Genomic DNA, 23,836 nt, shown 5'->3' with positions numbered 1-23,836 from the left:
AAGCTTCTCCTTCCTATGTCTCTCTTCTGTGCCCACTCTACTCCTTCCTATGTCCCTCCTCTGCACCCACTCTACTCCTTCCAATGTCCCTCCTCTGCACCCACTCTACTCCTTCCTATGTCCCTCCTCTGCACCCACTCTACTCCTTCCTATGTCACTCCTCTGCACCCACTCTACTTCTTCCAATGTCCCTTCTCTGCACCCACCCTACTGTCTCCTCTGCACCCACTCTACTCCTTGCTATGTCCCCCATCTGCACGCACTCTACTTCCTATGTCCCTCCTCTGCACCCTCTCCACTCCTTTCATAGTTCCTCCTCTACTCCCACTCTACTCTTCCCTATGTTCCTCCTCTGTACCAACTCTACTGCTTCCTTTGTCCCTTTTCTGCTCCCACTCTACTCCTTCCAATGCGCCTCCTCTACACCCACTCTACTCCTCCCTATGTCCCTTCTCTGCACCCACTCTACTTCTTCCTATGTCCCTCCTCTGCACCCACTCTACTCCTTCCAATGTCCCTCCTCTGCACCCACTCTACTCCTTCCTATGTCCCTCCTCTGCACCGACTCTACTCCTTCCAATGTCCCTCTTCTGTGCCCACTCTACTCCTTCCAATGTCCCTCTTCTGTGCCCTCTCTACTCCTTCCAATGTCCCTCCTCTGCACCCACTCTACTTCTTCCAATGTCCCTCCTCGGCACCCGCTCTACTCCTTCCAATGTCCCTCCTCTGCACCCACTCTACTCCTTCCAATGTCCCTCCTCTGCACCGACTCTACTCCTTCCAATGTCCCTCTTCTGCGCCCACACTTCTCCTTCCTATGTCTCTCTTCTGTGCCCACTCTACTCCTTCCTATGTCCCTCCTCTGCACCCACTCTACTCCTTCCAATGTCCCTCCTCTGCACCCACTCTACTCCTTCCTATGTCCCTCCTCTGCACCCACTCTACTCCTTCCTATGTCACTCCTCTGCACCCACTCTACTTCTTCCAATGTCCCTTCTCTGCACCCACCCTACTGTCTCCTCTGCACCCACTCTACTCCTTGCTATGTCCCCCATCTGCACGCACTCTACTTCCTATGTCCCTCCTCTGCACCCTCTCCACTCCTTTCATAGTTCCTCCTCTACTCCCACTGTACTCTTCCCTATGTTCCTCCTCTGTACCAACTCTACTGCTTCCTTTGTCCCTTTTCTGCTCCCACTCTACTCCTTCCAATGCGCCTCCTCTACACCCACTCTACTCCTCCCTATGTCCCTTCTCTGCACCCACTCTACTTCTTCCTATGTCCCTCCTCTGCACCCACTCTACTCCTTCCAATGTCCCTCCTCTGCACCCACTCTACTCCTTCCTATGTCCCTCCTCTGCACCGACTCTACTCCTTCCAATGTCCCTCTTCTGCGCCCACACTTCTCCTTCCTATGTCTCTCTTCTGTGCCCACTCTACTCCTTCCTATGTCCCTCCTCTGCACCCACTCTACTCCTTCCAATGTCCCTCCTCTGCACCCACTCTACTCCTTCCTATGTCCCTCCTCTGCACCCACTCTACTCCTTCCTATGTCACTCCTCTGCACCCACTCTACTTCTTCCAATGTCCCTTCTCTGCACCCACCCTACTGTCTCCTCTGCACCCACTCTACTCCTTGCTATGTCCCCCATCTGCACGCACTCTACTTCCTATGTCCCTCCTCTGCACCCTCTCCACTCCTTTCATAGTTCCTCCTCTACACCCACTCTACTCTTCCCTATGTTCCTCCTCTGTACCAACTCTACTGCTTCCTTTGTCCCTTTTCTGCTCCCACTCTACTCCTTCCAATGCGCATCCTCTACACCCACTCTACTTCTTCCTATGTTCCTCCTCTGCACCCACTCTACTCCTCCCATGCTACTCCACTCTTGGTCCTTCTTCTGCACCCATTCTCCTCCTTCCAATGTCCCTCCTCTGCACCCACTCTATTCGTTTACAATATTGCCAATACAGTGACTGTGTTTATTCCAATGTCCCTCCTCTTCACCCACTCTACTACTTCCAATGTCCCTCTTCTGCATCCACTCTACTCCTCCCTATGTCCCTCTTCTGCATCCACTCTACTCCTCCCTATGTCCCTCCTCTACACCCACTCTACTCCTACCTATTTCCCTCCTCTTCACCCACTCTACTCGTTCCTATGTCCCTCCTCTGCACCCACTCTATTCTTTTCAAAGTATTGCCAATACAGGGACTGTGTTTATTCCAATGTCCCTCCTCTTCGCCCACTTTACTCCTTCCAATGCCCCTCCTCTGCACCTGCATTAAAGTAGAACTATGGGCAAAACTTTTTTTTTCTCATTTTGGATAGAGTAATGGAGGATTATAACCCCTGTCAGATATTTTTTTCCGCTATCTGTGTCCCATTGATGAGATTTCCATTTGTATCTTGTCCCACAGGAAGTGAGAGGAAATCCCTGCAAATTAAGGGAATTCCTTGGGGAGCCCCAGATCACCAGAACTAATGAAAAAAATAAAATAATCAAGGAAAAAAAAAAAGAAAAATTAAAGTGCCCCATCCCTCCATACTCGTGCGCAGAAGCGAATGCATACGTAAGTCGTGCCCGCTTATGTAAACAGTGTTCAACCACACATGTGAGGTATCGCCAAGATCGTCAGAGCGAGAGCAATATTTCTAGCACAAGACCACTTCTGTAACTCTAAACTGGTATCCATTAAAATTTAGCGTCCCCTACGTAGATTTTTGAGTACCAAGATTTGTCGCCATTCCACCAGTGTGCGTAATTTTAAAGCATGACATGTATTATCTATTTACTTGACATAACATCATTTTTCACATTATACAAATAAATTGGGCTAACTTTACTGTTTTTTTTTTTTTTTTTTAATTTAATAAGTGTATTTCTTCCCAAAAAAAATTGCATTTGAAAGACTGCTGCGCAAATACCTTGTGACATAAAATATTGCAATGATTGCCATTTCATTCTTTAGGGTCTCTGCTAAGAAAATATATATAATGTTTGGGGATTCTAAGTAATTTTCATGCAAAAAAATACTGATTTTAACTTGTAAGCAACATATGTCAGAAAAAGGCTTACGCTCCAAGGGATTAAGATAAAAAATGTCCCAGTAGTAGTATCACCCCCTCCACTAACCTGAGCCCTATCTTGATCCAGCGCTGTCCCTACCTGCGTTCTTGAAGAGAAAGTGAAAGTTTAATGTTGATGATAAATGTAAAGTTATGCACTTGGGGGTAAGAATATGCATGCATCATACATACTAGGGGGAGTAGAACTGGGGGACTCCATAGCGGAGAAGGATCTAAGGGTTCTGGTAAATCATAAGCTTAATAATAGCATGCAATGCCAAGCTGCGGTTTCCAAAGCAAGCAAAGTAATTTCTTGTATTAGGAGAGGCATGGACTCCAGAGAGAGAGATATCATTTTGCCCCTGTACAAATCATTAGTAAGACCTCATCTGGAATATGCAGTTCAGTTTTGGGCACCGGTTCTTAAAAAGGATATTGGGGAACTGGAGAAAGTGCAGAGAAGAGATAGTCAGAGACTTTGTACATGCAACAGGAGATAGTCAGAGACTTGGACATGCAATAGAAGATGGTCAGAGACTTTGTACATGCAACAGAAGATAGTCAGAGACTTGGACATGCAATAGAAGATGGTCAGAGACTTTGTACATGCAACAGGAGATAGTCAGAGACTTGGACATGCAATAGAAGATGGTCAGAGACTTTGTACATGCAACAGAAGATAGTCAGAGACTTGGACATGCAACAGGAGATAGTCAGAGACTTGGACATGCAATAGAAGATGGTCAGATACTTTGTACATGCAACAGGAGATAGTCAGAGACTTGGACATGCAATAGAAGATGGTCAGATACTTTGTACATGCAACAGGAGATAGTCAGAGACTTTGTACATGCAACAGGAGATAGTCAGAGACTTGGACATGCAATAGAAGATGGTCAGAGACTTTGTACAAGCAACAGGAGATAGTCAGAGACTTGGACATGCAATAGAAGATGGTCAGAGACTTTGTACATGCAACAGGAGATAGTCAGAGACTTGGACATGCAATAGAAGATGGTCAGAGACTTTGTACATGCAACAGAAGATAGTCAGAGACTTGGACATGTAACAGGAGATAGTCAGAGACTTGGACATGCAATAGAAGATGGTCAGATACTTTGTACATGCAACAGGAGATAGTCAGAGACTTGGACATGCAATAGAAGATGGTCAGAGACTTTGTACAAGCAACAGAAGATAGTCAGAGGCTTGGACATGCAATAGAAGATGGTCAGAGACTTTGTACATGCAACAGGAGATAGTCAGAGACTTGGACATGCAATAGAAGATGGTCAGAGACTTTGTACATGCAACAGAAGATAGTCAGAGACTTGGACATGCAATAGAAGATGGTCAGAGACTTTGTACCTGCAACAGAAGATAGTCAGAGACTTGGACATGCAATAGAAGATGGTCAGAGACTTTGTACATGCAACAGAAGATAGTCAGAGACTTGGACATGCAACAGGAGATAGTCAGAGACTTGGACATGCAATAGAAGATGGTCAGAGACTTTGTACCTGCAACAGAAGATAGTCAGAGACTTGGACATGCAATAGAAGATGGTCAGAGACTTTGTACATGCAACAGGAGATAGTCAGAGACTTGGACATGCAATAGAAGATGGTCAGAGACTTTGTACATGCAACAGAAGATAGTCAGAGACTTGGACATGCAACAGGAGATAGTCAGAGACTTGGACATGCAATAGAAGATGGTCAGATACTTTGTACATGCAACAGGAGATAGTCAGAGACTTGGACATGCAATAGAAGATGGTCAGATACTTTGTACAAGCAACAGATGATAGTCAGAGACTTGGACATGCAATAGAAGATGGTCAGAGACTTTGTACATGCAACAGGAGATAGTCAGAGACTTGGACATGCAATAGAAGATGGTCAGAGACTTTGTACATGCAACAGAAGATAGTCAGAGACTTGGACATGTAACAGGAGATAGTCAGAGACTTGGACATGCAATAGAAGATGGTCAGATACTTTGTACATGCAACAGGAGATAGTCAGAGACTTGGACATGCAATAGAAGATGGTCAGATACTTTGTACATGCAACAGGAGATAGTGAGAGACTTGGACATGCAATAGAAGATGGTCAGAGACTTTGTACAAGCAACAGAAGATAGTCAGAGACTTGGACATGCAATAGAAGATGGTCAGAGACTTTGTACATGCAACAGGAGATAGTCAGAGACTTGGACATGCAATAGAAGATGGTCAGAGACTTTGTACATGCAACAGAAGATAGTCAGAGACTTGGACATGCAATAGAAGATGGTCAGAGACTTTGTACCTGCAACAGAAGATAGTCAGAGACTTGGACATGCAATAGAAGATGGTCAGAGACTTTGTACATGCAACAGAAGATAGTCAGAGACTTGGACATGCAACAGGAGATAGTCAGAGACTTGGACATGCAATAGAAGATGGTCAGAGACTTTGTACATGCAACAGGAGATAGTCAGAGACTTGGACATGCAATAGAAGATGGTCAGAGACTTTGTACATGCAACAGGAGATAGTCAGAGACTTGGACATGCAATAGAAGATGGTCAGAGACTTTGTACATGCCACATAGTTAGCTGGAGTGAACTTGCATGGCAATTTTCTTCAACCCTTCTCATCAGGAGACGCTCCTGTCGCGGTGTTACTTTCCGTCAATGACCTGGACGTCTCTGTGAGATGGTTGCAGTTCCATCTTTGTTACATTTTTGTATCACTTTTGCTCCAGTATTCTGACTGATAAGTAAAGATTTGCTTATCTTCTTGTAGCCTTCACCTTTCTTGTGTAAAGAAATTATGTTCTTTCTCAGGCCTTGTGACATTTCTCTTCCATGTGGTGACATTGCTGACACCATGAAATGGGAGTGGTTTCTTTGTTAGGTAACACCCTTTTATAATCAACTGTCTGCTGGACACCTGAATAATGAATATTTAAACTCAGGATTCCAACTCAGGATTCCACACAAAAGAAGCAATACAAAGAGAACGGGATACTTTCTCATAGATGTTCATGGTACAGCAGGCACATATCAGGAATATAAAATGTTGGGGTAACAAACACTTTAATTGTGCCACTATCCACCTTCACTCACCAGCTGTGCTCTCACATTATCAATAGCGTTTTTTACTCTTTATATGGGCTCCCCATATCATTCACTAAAGCCTTTCTCTCTCCTCCTGTCCTCCAGGCTGATCGTGCAAACACCAAGAAGAAAACTCCAATAGTGGTTTACCCTTTCAAATACTTTATTAAAAAAAAATCGAGCAAATTAACTCACAATATTCAGTGCACTTAACATGTGTGCACAAATAACAAAGCATGTTACTCAGGGACATCCACGGCTCATGGGAATCAATATAGTGCCTTATTTATGGGATTGCAGCATGCGCAATGACGTCACCCACAAGCATCACCCCAATGCGTTTCGTCACTCTATCACATTACTTCCTCAGGGGAATCATTAACACTTTCCTTCTGATTCCTAGGGCTACCTCTACCCTCAAAGCACTTTACCTTGGGACTCCTATACAAGTAAGTGTGAGGTCATCTCCCTTAAAGGCTTTGAATGTGATGGGATTAACCACTTCTCCTTAGGTGGGCGCCATATGAGGTCCTGGACTTTAAGTGGTTAAATGTGAATGATGGCTACAGCTGCAGGCATCATTCAGATATCTTCTTTTTAAACGTCACCCACAAGCATCACCCCAATGCGTTTCGTCACTCTATCACATTACTTCCTCAGGGGAATCATTAACACTTTCCTTCTGATTCCTAGGGCTACCTCTACCCTCAAAGCACTTTACCTTGGGACTCCTATACAAGTAAGTGTGAGGTCATCTCCCTTAAAGGCTTTGAATGTGATGGGATTAACCACTTCTCCTTAGGTGGGCGCCATATGAGGTCCTGGACTTTAAGTGGTTAAATGTGAATGATGGCTACAGCTGCAGGCATCATTCAGATATCTTCTTTTTAAACTGGTGGTTCCCTGCACATTAAAGACAATCATAGCAGCAGTTCAGCCACTTGATTGTTTTTACAGGCGGTGGAAGGGGACGTCCCCCCCCTCCCGCCGTCCCCCGGTGCTTCTACTGGCTCATCTGTGCGATTGGCGAGCCGGAGAAGGAATCGGACGACGGCGGAAGTTTACCAAAGAGCCGACCGAGGACCAGATGGTCATCTCTATGACTCTCGGAGGCCAGGCACGACTTTATGAGGTCACGTCTGGCCCTGGCAGTTGGAAACACTGCCGTGTGTTCGGCTGGAGAGCTGGAGAGCCTAAGATCATTTTTTTTTAATATCTCAGGCTTTCCAGCCTAGAGGAGAGATGTGGGGACTTATAGACCCCAGATTTTGTCCATAAAGAGGATATGTCATGCCCTATTCCTATTACAAGGGATGCTTACATTTCTTGTAATAGGAATAAAAGTGATAAAAAAAATTGAAGGGGAAAGTATAAAAATAAAAAAATAATGGTAAAATAAACAATAAAAAAAAAATTAAAGCGCCCCCTCCCCGCGTGCTCGCACGCAGAAGCAAACCCATCTGTACATCGCGCTAGCATAGGTAAATTGTGTTCAAATCACACATGTGAGGTATCACTGTGGCCGTTAGAGAGAGAGCAATAATTCTAGCCCAAGACCTCCTCTGTAACAGTAAACAGGTAACCTGTAAAAAATTTTAAAGCGTCGCCTATGGAGTGTGCGCAGTTTTAGAGCGTGACATGTTGGGTATCTATTTACTCTGCGTAACATCATCTTTTACATTATACAAAAAAAATCAGGCTAACTTTAGTGTTTTTTTTTTTTATTCATAAAACTATTTTTTTTTCCTAAAAAAATTGCTGCGCAAATACTGTGTGACATAAAAATTTGCAACTACTACCATTTTATTCTCTAGGGTTTCTGCTAAGAAAAAATATATAATGTTTGGGGGTTCTGACTTCTGAGTAATTTTCAACCAAAAAATGCTGATTTTTACATGGAGGAGAGGAGTGCCAAAATAGGCCCGGTATTGAAGTGATTAAAGTGATCAACCAGGAATGTAATTATAAAGTATTTTAAGCGGAGTTCCGCCCCCCTCCTCCAAAAATTAAAAGTCAGCAGCTACACACACTATACACATACTGTTGCTGCTGACTTTTAATATTAGGACACTTACCTGTCCTGGAGTCCATCAGCTGTCGAGTGCTGCCGCCGCCATTGCCGGTCAGGGAACGCGGCAGTGAAGCCTTGCGGCTTCACGAGTAGGTCCCTACTGCGCATGCGCAAGGCGCGCTGTGCATTCGGATTGGCTCGGCGGTGGAGGATAGGAGGAGGGGTCCTCACTTCGCCTTGGCACCGTTCCCAGAAGTGGGGAAGGGTACCTGTCAAAAATAGGTACCCGTTCCCCCCTCCCCACTGAAAGGTGCCAAATGTGGCACCGGAGGGGGGGAGGAAGCAAATGAGCGGAAGTTCCACATTTGGGTGGAACTCCGCTTTAAGCAGAACAAACCATCTCCAAACCTTTACAGAATATAACCTTTAGTTGGTAGACAATTCCTGTGCATCATTCCAGGACACCTTTAGAACAATACATATTGGGAGGGGAAGGTGTACAGATGCCACTAAATCTACTATCCAGTTGTCCAGTCGGGAGCTGCATTACATAATAAAAGGTTCACTATATACATTTACATTTAGGCTTTGTTTACACTTGCTGTTGGGGGGCAGTAAAACCACACCATTGAGTTGCATTTCTATAGCCTCCAATCTCCCCCATTAAGCTGTAAACACAGCAGATGGGGTGGGGTAAACATGCCACAACCGGTGGGCAGTACCGCCCCCCCATCCAAGACCCATTTAACCGAATAGGGCCACTCTGCATCCACCTTGCAACCACATGCAATACACTTGAAGGAGTCCTGTTCGGTGAGCGGTAATGCCCCTTGAGCATGACAGGGGGTTTAATCGTGCAAGCATCGTGGCCGCAGCATGTGTACAACCCCCAACCTCTGCCTTTGCAGTTTAAGGGGGAAGGGCAAAAACACGGCTCAACCACATGTTTTAACCACCCACAACCACAAGTGTAAAAGAGCCTTAGAGTGTATACCATTTTTATTGTGTGTTAAGATGTACATTGCCCGAGGAGGGGCGTGGCCGGATGTGAGCGAGGGTAGACGTGCCGGACCGGAGCTCTCTGTTAATCCTGCAACCTACCTCCGTTTTCGGTGTGCGGTGGGGCTGCTCTCCTATACCATCTTGTGGGGGAAGCTCTCAGGTCTCCAGCGATGCCATCCTCGACCCCAAAACCCGCCCGGCAGCCGCCACAGGACCAGCGCCAGACCCGCTCCGTCAAGAGCCAGGGCTCAGGCTCCGCCTCCGCCATCTTGGCGCCAACGTCTTCCCGGAAGAGCGGTGGTACGGGTGCAGGCATGGAGTCTCAGAAGCCTACGGACCCCATGCTCTCCGGCACTTCTCAGGGACAGGCTCAGGAGGTGGTCGCGGACCAGCGGGCGATCACGGCCCCCATCCTAGAAGCCATAGATGCTTGCAAAGCGGCATTGATGGTGCGCATAGATCACCTGGCATCGGAGTGCACGCTCATCCGCCATGACCTGGATAAATTCAGGGGGAGACTCACTGCTGCAGAGGATCGCATCTCGGAGGTGGAGGACAGCTCACACTCCCATGGCGCTCAGCTGGCTGAACTCCAGAACATTGTGAAATCCTTGCAACACCGAGCTGACGATGCGGAGGATAGACAGCGCCGGAATAATGTAAGGGTGGTGGGGCTTCCTGAGGGGCTGGAGGGGAAAAAGCCTGCTACATTTGCGGAGCAGTTCTTCAAACAACTGCTCTCTCTGGAGAATTTACCCCCCACGTATGTGGTAGAAAGGGCTCATAGAGTGCCAACTGGGGCCAGACCCCCTGGAGCCCCCCCCCGCCCGTTCCTGGTGAAGTTCCTCAATTACAGGGACAGAGACATGCTCCTCTCGGAGGCGCGGAAACACCCTGAACTTCGCTTTGAGAATGCGCGTGTCATGCTATTCCCCGATTTCTCGGCGGAGACACAACGCCGCAGGCGTTCCTTTACGGATGTCAGGAAGCGCCTAAGGGCCAAGGAACTTATCTATAGCATGCAATATCCTAGCAGGCTCAGAGTACAGTACAAGGGCTCGGTGAAATTCTTTGACACTCCTCAAGAGGCTTCGGACTGGCTGGATGGCGTGTGATGAGTCCTGACTGCCAGTGCTCTCGGCTGGCTTCCCTTTGGATGTGGTCCGTTTTTTCTTTTTACTTTTTTTGTTTTCCTGTTGTACGCTGCCCCTGCTGACTTTCTCCTCCTGTCGTGCCATTCCTTCTGGATATCTAAGGCTTGCTGATGGTTTAGGAATGTCTACTTTTGGGGTTCCCTATCCTGCTATCTGGAGACTGGTTATTGGAGGAGAGGTGTGTCGTGGCACCCTCCTTGCACACCGGGTGATCCGGTCTCAGAGACTCCATCGGAACTGTAAGAACATCTTCTTTACCGGACTGTTGCTCACATTGGAAAACTGACGTGCGTCACTGTTTTTTTTTTGGGCAGTTTGGGATTGAAGCCGCATACCAGACTACGTTTTTCACGTTTTGGGAAAGCTCGTTTTTGTTCAACTTTCCCTTTTTCTTTGTTTGTTGGGGGGGTTGTTCTGGTATAATGGCATGGGGAGTTCTGCACCAGCACCTGTTTTTGTTTGCTCATGTATATTTTGAGGGGGTAATTTATGGGTCCCTTTTTTTTTTCATCCTGCCCATAGCCCTTACCTGGGCTCTGTGTAATTTTTTTCTAGATTCCCATGGCTGACAATATAAAACTTCTCTCATGGAATGTGAGGGGCCTGAACAATAAGTTCAAACGTGCCAGTGTCTTTCAGTATTTAAAGCTCATTAAGCCACATGTCATCCTCCTGCAGGAGACCCACCTTGATGGGAACTTGATTTTGGCTCTCCGTAGGCCGTGGATACAAAGGGCATTTCATGCCACGTACTCCACCTATGCTAGAGGGGTCTCCATCCTCATTAGTAAATCTATCCCATGTTCGATCCAGCGGGTGATCTCCGATCCAGGGGGCAGATATGTGGCTGTGCTTTTGGATATGTACTCTGTTACCATGCTGTTGGTCGCTGTTTATGTGCCTCCACCTTTTCAGATACAACTGCTATATGATTTAACTGATAAGTTGGCTGAATATATGCATTTACCTGTACTGTTCATGGGTGATTTTAATGCCATCCTGGATGCTACCTTGGATACTTCCAACCCCAATAGACCGCCCTCGGTGGATCTGCTCACCTGGGCTTCCACGGTGGGCTTGACTGAACTTTGGAGATGGAAGCATCCGCTCTTGAGGGAATACTCTCACCTGTCCACCGCTCATCGTTCCTCTGCTCGCATAGATCTGGCGTTTGGTACTGCCAGAATGCAATCCCTTTTGACTGCCTCGGAATACAGGGCCGGGGGAGTGTCTGATCACAACCCGCTACTCTTGACAGTGAACCTCCAATTGGGGGCTGGAGTGCGGGGTTGGCGCCTGGCTGCGGGCTGGCTCCAACAGGATCAGGTCGCTTCCCGCCTTGAAAAGTCGATCCAGTCATATTGGCCAGAAAATGTGGACTCAGCTGATCAGAGAGTGGTGTGGGAGGCATTCAAGTCAGTGGCGAGGGGAGAGTGTATATCGGCCATTAAATCCGCTAGGAAAGATCACAATGAGGAGGTGAGGATGTTACAGGAGGAGGAGCGGAGATGTGCGGAGGAGAACGCGGCCTTGCCGTCTGATTCCAGCTATGCTGCATTGCTGGAGGCGAGACGCCTTCTCTCTCTTCACGTCTCTGATCTTGCTCATACAGAAGCTAACAATCTACGGGCTTCTATATTCGCACAGGGCGATAAGAATGGCAAGTTCCTGGCACTGCTGGTGGCTGACCAGCAGCCGCCAGTTAATATCCCGCTTATCAGGGCCGCTGGGGGTGTGCTCAGGTCGGATCCTCGTGACATTTTGGAGACATTTACTGACTATTTTGAGGCCCTGTACGCCCCGCTACCGGATAGTGACTCTGTGCACGCGGATGCCCTCCTGGAGGGAGTTGACTTGCCATCCTTGTCGGCGGAGGATAGCGCCCTCATGGATGCTCCGCTAACAACTTTAGAGGTGGCAAGAGCCATTGCGGCCTTCCCACCACATAAGGCCCCGGGTCCTGACGGTTTCCCTGCTGACTTTTACAAACAATATTCCGAACATTTAGCGCCTAGACTTAGCTCTCTGTTGCAGCACTGTTTGGAGGTGGAGGAACTTCCTCCCTCCATGATGGATGCCTATATGGTGCTGCTTCAGAAACCGGGTAAGGACCCCCTGGACTGCTCCTCGTATCGCCCTATCGCCCTTTTAAATATGGACCTTAAAATCCTGACGAAGGTCCTGGCCACTCGTTTGGCTGGGGTTATTCACTCATTGATAGACCCGGATCAAACGGGCTTTATGCCGGGTAAATCTGTGGACACTAACATTCGGCGATTGTTCACCCATCTTCAAATTCCTGGGGAGGCGTCGGGGCAGCGGGTGGTGGTCTCAATCGACTTTGAGAAGGCCTTTGATTCGGTTGACTGGGCCTTTATGCACAAGACGCTGGATCGTATGGGGTTCGGACCCAAATTCAAGACCTGGATCCGACTCCTTTACGCAAGCCCTAGAACAGCCATACGATTGGGCTATCTCACTTCTCCATATTTCCGGGTGGGGAGGGGGATGAGGCAGGGGTGCCCCCTTTCCCCGTTCCTGTTTGCCCTTACCCTTGAACCCATCGCGACCGCACTGCGCAGCTCCCCGGCCGTGGGGTCGATTAAAGTCGGCTCTATTAAAGAATGTCTGGCGTTATATGCCGATGACATGCTGTTGTTCCTGGAGGATCCGGGTCCCTCCTTGAGGGCGGCCCTGTCCATCCTGAATGATTTTGGCAGGTGCTCAGGGCTTCGCGTTAACTGGAGTAAGTCCTCCATTTTGCCTCTCGATGACGGTGCTCGACCTGCTGCGGCCGGGGACCTGCACCTTCGTTGGGTGGATAGCTTCACCTACTTGGGGATCAAGATAACTAGGCGTCCCCAGGATTATTTCTCGTTGAATTTGGCTCCTCTATTGCCTAAACTCCAACAAAATATCCAAGCTTGGAAGCGTCTACAACTTTCCTTATTAGGTCGTATTAGTGTCCTTAAGATGAAATTTCTGCCTGTAGTCTTATATTTCCTCCGCAATTCTCCGCTATGGGTACCACTGACCTTTTTCCGGAAGTTGGACAGCCTCGTCTGTTCATTCCTCTGGTCGCCCGGGGTTCCCAGGATTGGCCTTCGGGCCCTCCAGGAACCGTGGGGTAATGGAGGCCTGGCACTGCCCGATTGGCGCAAGTATTATTTGGCAGGACAGATGGTGTTTGCGCGGCGCTGGCTGCGGGCGGACGGGGAGGATTCGGCAACAATCTTAGAGGCGGCCCACCTGGGCTCCTTCGAAACCCTTAGGTTGGCGCTGTTTAGGGGTCTGGGCTCAGATCTCCCTTTAACGCTCTCCATGAGGGCGCCTGTTAGGGCTTGGGCCCAGTCATTGAAGTTGACATGCCCCAGTTATGTTGGATCCTCCCCGTCCGAGCCGTTGTGGATGAACCCTACCTTTCCTCATTTTCGTCACTTACCTGATTTGATGTTGTGGGCGACGCGGGGTATAAAAACCTTGGGTGATATAACAGCGGCGGGGGCTCTCTTGCCGTTTGACCGTTTGCGGGAGAAATTCGACCTGCCTAGTGGCTTTATATTCAGATACCTCTAATTGCGGCATGCCTTTCAGGCCCAATTTGCCTCATCCTCTGTAGAGCTGTCTCCTTCGGACTTAGAATGCGTGTTGACCTGTGATACCACACTCAAAACTCTCTCCACTGTGTACAAGGATATGTTCCGACTTACACCCCCTGGCATAGTTAGATGTAGGGAAAAATGGACGGCTGAGGTGCCGGACCTACAGGGGGAGGACTGGGATGATGTATGGACGGAGCCTTTCAAATATTTAGTGGCTGCTAGGGACAAACTAATTCAATTTAAATTCCTCCACAGGATTTACTATACTCCGGCCCGTCTGGCCAGAATCTTCCCGACTTCGTCTGCGGAGTGTTGGCGTTGTTCCGCTTCCCCCGCAGATGCAACTCACATTTTTTGGGGCTGTGGCCAAATTCAGCAGTTTTGGACTGCGGTGACGTCCTGTCTCGCCGAGGTGCTGCTGACTCCGATTCCGCGAACCCAGCGAGTCTGTTTGCTGGGTTTGGTGGAGGAGGTGGTCCCCTCGGTGGCCCACAGGACTTTGCTGAGTGTTCTTCTATTCTATGCCAAAAAGGCTATTTTACTACATTGGAAGAAGGTTTCCCCGCCATCCTTACTGTTCTGGAAAGGCCTAGTGAATGCAATGCTACCCCTATACAAAGCCACCTATGTCTCACGAGGTTGCCCGAAAAAATTTGACAAGGTTTGGAGGGCGTGGGTGGACTCCTCAGACACTGTGGGCTGAACTGCATATTGTGTAACTGTTATGAAGCTGGTGGATTGAACGCTCTATAGAAGTGTACTTATGCTATCTTGTATTCTAGCTTTGTAGTCCTGCAAGAACAGCCAGATACTGGGTCTCTTTAATGTTGAATTGACATGTTTTGATCCCGGGTAGGGGGGAGATATGGTGTGTTGTTTATGAGAAGGGACCGAGGGTTGTTTACTCCGGAGGCCGGTGGTAGGCCGTGCTGTCCTTGGACGTTGGCCTGCGCTGACCCCCTGACCTCGACGCTCCTAGTCTTCTTAGGGTGCTGGTGGTCGTTTTTGGGTGGGTGGGGGGGGGGGGGGAGGTTGTTGTTGGTTTATTGTATGCCTTTTTTGGCTGCTGTGTGTGTCTGTTTGTGTTCCTCTGTTCTTTCTTTAAAAATCAATAAAAAGAATTTTTCAAAAAAAGATGTACATTGCCCGGCCAAAAAAAAAAGTCGCCACCTGGAATTAACTAAGCAACTAACTAAACGAAGCATGCAATAACTCTCCTATTGGATAGGTACTGCATGTGCCCAAAGAATGAGGTCAGCTGACTACCTGAATAAACTGAATGACCAGGTTATTCCATCAATGGATTTTATCTTCCGTGATGGCACGGGCATATTCCAAGATGACAATGCCAGGATTCATCGGCCTCAAATTGTGTAAGAGTGGTTCAGGGAGCATGAGACATCATTTTCACACATGGATTGGAGTGTGTGACCTTATTTTTTGGTGGCGACTTTCTTTTTTTGGCTGGGCAGTGTATTAAACAGTGCACTAATCTAATTCATGCTCTGGCCCAGTGGTCTCCAAACTATGGCCACATCTGTTCTGCTTAAAAATCTTATCTGGCCTGCAGCAACTCTGATGTGATGTGGTGCTTCTGATGAAAAGTGAGGGGCTTCTTATGTGAAATAGGGGGCTCTGATGTGAAGGGAAGATGAACTTATGTTGTGATGGGAGACTTCTGCTGTGAAAGGGGGGGCTCTGATGTGAAAGGAGGGCTCTTATGTGAAGGGGGGCTTTGATGTAATGGGCAGTTTCTGATGTGATGGGCAGTTTCTGATGTGATGGGAAGCTTCTCATGTGAAAAGGGGACTCTTATGTGAAGGGGGGCTTTGATGTGACGGGGAGTTTCTGATGTGACAGGGAGTTTCTGATGTGATGGGAAGCTTCTGATGTGAAAGGGGGACTCTTATGTGAAGGGGGGCTTTGATGTGACGGGGAGTTTCTGATGTGACAGGGAGTTTCTGATGTGATGGGAAGCTTCTGATGTGAAAGGGGGACTCTTATGTGAAGGGGGGCTTTGATGTGACGGGGAGTTTCTGATGTGACAGGGAGTTTCTGATGTGATGGGAAGCTTCTGATGTGAAAGGGGGACTCTTATGTGAAGGGGGGCTTTGATGTGACGGGGAGTTTCTGATGTGACAGGGAGTTTCTGATGTGATGGGAAGCTTCTGATGTGAAAAGGGGACTCTTATGTGAAGGGGGACTTTGATGTGACAGGGAGTTTCTGATGTGACGGGGAGTTTCTGATGTGATGGGAAGCTTCTGATGTGAAAAGGGGACTCTTATGTGAAGGGGGGCTCTGATATGATTGGGAGCTTCTGTTGCGATGGGGAGCTTCTGATGTGAAAGGGGGACCCTGACGTGAAGGCAGGAGGCGCAAATGTGAAGGGGGGAGCTGATGTGAAAAGAAAACTTGATGTAAATGTAGCACCCTACAGGTAGGTGCTAGGTAAATGCATAGTGAGAGGATTCTCATAGGGCAGTGGAGGAAACCCAATCAGGGACACATTCAGGCTTGTAACTACCCCAGAAGGCAGATTCTACCGCAGAGGATTCTGGGAGTGGGTATAAGTTTGAGGGGAGTGCATGACTCGGTGTCTTTGGCGGGAAGCAGAGTCCCAGGAGGGAGAGGACGGCTGTCTCTCCTCCTTTCAGAGGAAGCGAGTGTCTTGGGTGCTGCCTGAGAATCCAGAGGGTGCGGAGTCGAGCTGAAGGGCATCCGGTGTGCCGAGAACCAGCGGAGAGAGAGAGGGATCCAGTCCCAGGAAAGCCTACAAAGGTTGTAAGTACTGTGGATTGCCCCTGGGGGGTCTGCCTAGTGTCAGAGGGGACCACTTCTGAGAAGGTTCTGGGATCCTGGAGTCAGCTAGCTGTAAAGGGGGTGCCTAGGTTGAGGACCCTGAAGTATTAGAGGGGGTGCCTAGGTTGAGGACCCTGAAGTATTAGAGGGGGTGCCTAGGTAGAGGACCCTGAAGTATTAGAGGGGGTGCCTAGGTAGAGGACTCTGAAGTATTAGAGGGGGTGCCTAGGTAGAGGACCCTGAAGTATTAGAGGGGGTGCCTAGGTTGAGGACCCTGAAGTATTAGAGGGGGTGCCTAGGTAGAGGACCCTGAAGTATTAGAGGGGGTGCCTAGGTTGAGGACCCTGAAGTATTAGAGGGGGTGCCTAGGTAGAGGACCCTGAAGTATTAGAGGGGGTGCCTAGGTTGAGGACCCTGAAGTATTAGAGGGGGTGCCTAGGTAGAGGACCCTGAAGTATTAGAGGGGGTGCCTAGGTTGAGGACCCTGAAGTATTAGAGGGGGTACTTAGGTAGAGGACCCTGAAGTATAGAGGGGTACATGCAGTTTGGGCCCTGAAGAGTCAGTGTACAGTGTGGACTGCATCAGTGGAGAGCTGCAGCAGCACAGGAATTTACAAAGAGCTACTTCAAGCCAGCGCAGGGCTGGGGGGAACTATTCAGTGACTTTTGAGCAAAGCAGTGTCAGGAGTCAAGTGTTCTACAGTCCTGGATCTTCTGGATTAAGGTCGAGGTTCCAGCACAGTTTTCAGTGTTACAGTATATCCAAGCGTCAGGAAGCGTTGGCTAGCGTTGGCTGGTGTCAAGACAGCGCTGACAGGCATTTTTCTCCAGAAGAGTCCTGAAATTTTACCTAGTTGAGCGAGAGGAGTATCCCACTCATTCCCTTCTCCCATCCCAAAAACATAATAAAACACACAAACTAAAGATGCGGGAATTGTCATTGTCTCAGTTCTCACACCTGGAGTTACAGCTCAAATGGGCTGGGAGTGTTACCGGTAACAATGGCAGACCCACCCAACCTGCAAACCTGAAAAAGGGAGGATGGACATATGATCTGATGAGAGACTACTGCTGTGAAGGGGGTGGGGGCTCTGGTTCGACAGGGGGAAATTGTTTTTCACAAATAATTGCAAAAATTTGTAAAATATACAATGTTGCCCTCGTGCTGAAAAAACGGGGACCCCCTCACCTAGTCCACCAGTGAAATAGCCAAGCCCCTCTAATGCCCTATCCATATACAATATATCATTGTGATACTATAACTACTACTGTTATCTAAGGCTACATTCACACCTGAGTGCGTTTTTTTACCGCGATTTTACCGTGATTTTTACCGCGATTTACAGGCGTTTTTACAGGCGTTTTTTGTGCAGGCGTTTTTAGATTGAATAGAAACCAATGGAAAACGCCTGTAATCCGCCCAAAAAGAAGCTCATGTACTTTTTTGAGTGTTGGGCGTTTTGCTTACAGCGTAAAAACGCTCAGATGTGAACAGGGGCCATTGAAATGAATAGGATTTGTCTTGTTGGGCGTTTTGAGAGCTGATCCTAGAGCAGAAAAACTCCCCAAAAACGCCCCAAAACGCCTACATGTGAACGGAGCCTTAAACATGTTTCACTTAGGGCTCTTTCACACGGGCGGTCCGATCAGATCCGCCTGTCAGTTTTTTAGGCGGATCTGATCGGATCCTCCATGCAGCTCTATGGGGCAGCGGGTGTCAGCTAAAGCCTTTTTTTTTTTCTTAAAAAATAACAAACATGTTATACACACCTGCTCTGTGAAGTTGGTTTTTCGTAGAGCAGCCCCGATCCTCCTCTTCTCGGGTCCCCCACCAGCGCTCCTGGCTCCTCCCTCCTGCTGGGTGCCCCCACAGCAAGCAGCTTGCTGTGGGGTGACCCAAGCAGGCACACTCCTGACCCCGCGGCTCAGTGTGTCCATTTACACATGGAGCCATGACTCAACCCCTCCATCTCCTGATTGGCTCACTCGCTGTGATTGACACAATGGCTCCCGCTGCTGGCAAAAGCCAATCAGCAGTGCAAACCTCCAGAGAGACAATGCTCTTGTGGACATCACTGGATCAAGAGGGGGCTCAGGTACTGTAAGTATTAGGGGTGGTATTCGGGGAGGATGAAGGTAAAAAAACCTTGTGCCTTTACAACCACTTATATCAGGCCCCTTTCAGATTTGTGCAACTTTTCCCACGACTTGGAACTGCAAAAAATGATATTATCCATAATTTTCAATTAGAAAAAAAACATCTGAGAAATAAAAAAGTCATGAAGTATTCTCATGCCTTCACAGGAACTTGTGTCCTTTCTTGGGACCTAGTCTTGTCTTCAGTCCTCTCTCTCCTAGAAGTAGCCCATACCTAAGAATGAATTAGAGCTGCTTCCAGAAGTCTTCAAAGGCATCCTTAACCACTTGCCGACCGCTCACATGGAGGGTACTGCGGCAAAGTGGTTCGTTTTCGTCCAGCGACGTAGACCTACGTCGCTGGACTCCTTCCCTTTTCTCCGCGGCACGCGCGCGCCGCCGGTGGCTCGCTCCCGCTGTTTTCAGTCACATCGGGAGTCGGGCCAGGGGAGGAGCAGTGGCGATCGCCGCTGCTCTTCCCCGATCGTCGGGGAATCAAGTGTGGAGATCCGCACGCTTGTGTAAACAAAGCGGGCGGATCTCCTAAGTGACAGGCAGGGTCAGATTGCAGGATTCAGCATAGCTGAACATCCGATCTGTCCTTGTGTCACATAGTCCCCTCCCCCCCACACACGTCAGTAAGCACCAGGCAAACATTAACCCCTCCCTCTCCAATAAAATTAACCCCTTCACTGCCAGTGTCATTTTTACAGTAACAGTGCATATGTATGCATATGCACTGATTACTGTAGTAATGTCACTGGTACCCCCAAAAGTGTCAAAAATGTCAGTTAGGGGTCCGATCTGTCCGCCGCAATGTCGCAGTCCGGCAAAAAAAAAATCGCAGATCGCCTCCATTACTAGTTAAAAAAAAAACAATAAAAATTACATAAATTTCCCGTAGTTAGTAGCTGCGATAACTTTTGCGCAAACCAATCAAAATACGCTTATTACGATTTTTTTTTTACCAAAAATATGTAGCAGAAAACAAATTGGCCTAAAATGTTAAAAAATTTTGATTTTTACATTTTTTTGGGGGAATTTCATATAAAAAAATGTGAAAAATATTGTTATTTTTTCAAAATTGTCGCTCTTTTTTTGTTTATAGCGCAAAAAGTAAAAATCGTACAGGTGATCAAATACCACCAAAAGAAAGCTCTATTTGTGGGGAAAAAGGACATTAATTGAATTTGGGTACAGCATCGCACGACCGTGCAATTGTCTGTTAAAGTAACGCAATGCCGAATCGCAAAATATGGCCTGGTCAGGAATGGGGTAAAATCTTCCGGTCTTAAAGCGGTTAAAAATACAAGACATGTAACTAAATACACTTTGGCCTAAATATATGACAAAAATTGAATATATTGGATATTTTTTAACTGTCAAAGTGGAAAAATATTGTTATTTTTTCAAAATTGTCGCATTTTTAAATTAATATCACAAAAAATGAAAAGCGCAGAGGTGGTCAAATACCACCAAAAGAAAGCTCTGTTTGTGGGGAAAAAAGGACGTAAATTTCGTTTGGGTACGGTGTTGCATGACCGCGCAATTGTCAGTTAAAATCGCACAGTGCCAAGTTGCAAAAAGTGGCCTGGACGTAAAGCAGGAAAATCCTCCGGTCCTAAAGTGGTTAAGCACTAGACAATAGACTTGGCAATGGCCAGTAACGTCTCTAAAAGGTTCCCTTTAAACCAATGAAAAAGGGGTCCAGAAATAAGTCACCCAAACCTGCTCTGTTCTTCCCACGTCAGTGGACAACTTCTTTAAATTAAGAGAGAGAGAAAGATCCGCGCTTAGGATAAGAAACTCAGACAGGATTGTAGGAAATCGGCTGCAGCCTTCCTCTAAAACGGTTTACAAAAAGTGTTCAGTAAAGATGAAAGAATAGTAAGGAGGAAGAAGGCGCTGCCAGATATGAGTATAAGGCAACAAAGGAAACCATATACATATAAGTCAGCAGTGGGAGAACCTGATGTGTGTTCAAATATTGCTTAAATTCATAAAATAAAAATCAGATCCTTCTACGTAATGTGCTAATTAATAGCAAAATGTACATAAATAAATAAGTAAATATTGAATTAATATGCAAATTAGCGACTAATGGTGGTAAAGGGAAGAGACCCTTGTAGAAATAAAGTGCATGAACTAAAGTGACTGAGTGTCTCAGTGGAATAAATTAAAAAAAATCAATGGTAAACTAAAAGAGGTGCAAAATAGCAATCGAGGTGCAAATATAAAGTGCTACCATGGCTATATGTGTATATACTCTAACAGAGCGAATCCCACAGAAAGGGGTGGGTGTGAATGGATACAAATTAGTATCCAAACTAATGCAACAAATATATTTAAAAAAGAGAATGATAGCTAATAGTGAGATGCAATGCGATTCCAAATCGCATAATTTGAAAAAATTGAAAATTCCAACAGAATATACAATAAAGTGAGGTATAAAAACTTCAAAACCATATAATTAAAATAGTCCCAATTGCACAACAAAAAAGTGTTCCAGTGCAGCATTTTAATTCTGTGCAACTATATTGCTAATACAATAGTCCCAAGTCGCATGGCAAAAAGTGCTCCAGTGCAGATTTTAAATTAGTGCAGCTTCACAGCAGGGGTGACTTGTGTATTTCCAGTGCCTCTTCAAGTGTGGCCGGTGTGATGGGTCAAGGTGCTCCCCACACTTCCAGGACCGCACTTACCAGAAGGGGGAACCCCTACAGGGGAAATACGCCTATACTCCAAATTGAATGTGGCTCCTATATCCCTCAATGGTCATCAAGCGGTTCCTGAGGTGGATCCTCAGGGGGGGGGGGGGGGGTCCTGTGGTGGATATTCTCAATGGCCAGGTATGATCCGGGTATGCATGTAAGGAAAGAAACTTATATAGTGCAGTACTATTTTAAAATTATAAAGTTTAATAACAAAATGTACTCACATATACATGTAGTAAATCAGGCATTAAAAATCAGCATGAGCCGGGAGGTCTGCCACGCTGTGACTATTCCGGAATGCTATGCGTTCCAAGGGGTCCGGAAGTGCGTTCCAAAAGCAAAGGCGGAAGTGACGCAGTGACGCTCTATGCGTTTCGTCATACAGATGTCATCAGGACATCATCCTGATACTCATATCTGGCAGCACCTTTTTCCTCCTTACCATTCTAACTTCTTTAAATTGCCTCTTCAGGTTCTCATACCTCTTCCTTTTCTTTCTAGATGCCAAAGGGACGATCCGGGAGATTGTTCTACCGAAGGGTCTGGATCTTGACCGGCCAAAGCGCACAAGAACCTCCTTCACGGCGGAGCAGCTGTACCGGCTGGAGCTGGAATTCCAGAGGTGCCAGTACGTTGTCGGCAGGGAGAGGACTGAGCTGGCCAGACAGCTTAATTTGTCCGAAACACAGGTAAGGAAACAGCCACATTCTGACACCAGAAGAAGGAGTGCAACTGTAGCCACTGCACACTATGCAACTACTATTGGGCCCTGAAGCACAGGGGGTCTTGTAATGTCTGGCAGGTAATGTCTTATGCAGGTAGCAACAGTATTTGGCTAATATCCATGGAATTATTGTATAGTTTGTTAACTTCACTAGAGAAATCACCATTGAGAAGAAGATTAGAGAGGGGGGCTGAATGGTTCTACTGTGGGGTCCTATCTCATATAGTCCCACCCTTGCTCAGAGCCCAAAAATTGTTTGCTTACAATAAATACACCTGTGGACGCGGTCATTTGCGCCTGTGCACTCAGGGGTACCTTTTCATCAATGCCCGGGACCAGGTGGAGATTGCGGTCATGTGAAAAATCCAACAATAAGGCAGTTCCCCGACTTAGTTATTCCAATCTGTAATAGAGGGAAGCGCACGCAGACCTCAGGCAATATCGCTTTATTATAGGACAATAAACTTAGTTATCAGTCTTCACTGTGTGCAGTATTAAAATACAGAGTTCCTCTAAGAAAAAAAAGCATCTTCTTCTTTATATGTTTGCATTAGGAGGGATGTTCTCAGCCTTCATCCACTCCACCAGTCCAGCGCACCTCTTGTACCTCACTCCCAGTAACAGAATGAGGTCAGGCCAAGCACCTAGTGTGGACCTCATGCGTGCTCTCAGTTGACTCCTTCCTTTCTGTACCTCGCAGAGTTGTATAAAGTACTCGAAACCCATACTTGAGTAAAAGTACAAGTGCTCGATCAAAAAGTGACTTGAGTAGAAGTACTAAAGTATTCAACATTTTTTGTACTTAAGTATTGCAAGTAGTTTTTTTAAAAATTTTGCTACTCAAGTACTGAAAGTAAAAGTACCAGTAGTTTTGAAAAAAAAATTGCTACTCAAGTACTGAAAGTAAAAGTACAAGTACTGTGTTATGTAGTTATTAAAGAAAGAAGTCAAAAGTTTGAACATCATATTGTTTTTTATTATTTCAAATGCAGCTTTTATTTATACTTACAGTAGCATTTATTTTCGTATGCGCTGATAATACACATGTTTTGAGCTTCATGAAACCTGCCATCTACTGTTCTGGCAGCGGTAATTTTTATAATTGTAACGAGTAACTATGCAGCACAAAAAAAAAATATCGGAGTAGAAGTATTGAAATCATTGAAAAAATGTAGTGAAGTAAAAGTGGAAGTAGGAGAAAAAATTCTACTCTAGGAAAGTACAGATACCTCCTTTCGGTACTTAAGTACAGTAGTGAAGTAGTTCTACTTAGTTACTATACATCTCTGGTACCTCGTGACCAGGCCATAAGTCACTGTAACATGGGTCCAGATCTGGTTGCTATGGAATACCAATCTATATGGTGTACAGTATTTAGAAGTATGTAAAGACAGAAAGAGAAATAAAGATCTCATCCCCAGCATCTCTTCAGATATGGTTTCTCCTTGCGTGATCCTCTAATTTCTTGATTGATTCATGCAAATAAATAGTCAAGGGAGTGTACCGTTACCCCCGTA

The 23,836-nt window shown here is 46.7% G+C and overlaps 1 protein-coding gene across 1 annotated transcript in view; it reads left to right on the top strand.

Moving 5' to 3' along the window:
- VAX2 (ventral anterior homeobox 2) overlaps positions 1 to 23,836 on the top strand; it is a 193,282-nt gene that overhangs the window by 107,345 nt on the left and 62,101 nt on the right. Inside the window, exon 2 of the mRNA XM_082268765.1 lies at positions 22,097 to 22,284. Within this exon, the coding sequence (XP_082124891.1) occupies positions 22,097 to 22,284 (188 nt within the window). The remainder of the gene's footprint in view (positions 1 to 22,096; positions 22,285 to 23,836) is intronic.

Source organism: Pelophylax lessonae, assembly GCF_965119305.1.
Source record: "Pelophylax lessonae genome assembly, chromosome: 1".
Classification (NCBI taxonomy): Eukaryota; Metazoa; Chordata; class Amphibia; order Anura; family Ranidae; genus Pelophylax; species Pelophylax lessonae.
This window is presented reverse-complemented; position numbering and strand designations above follow the sequence as displayed.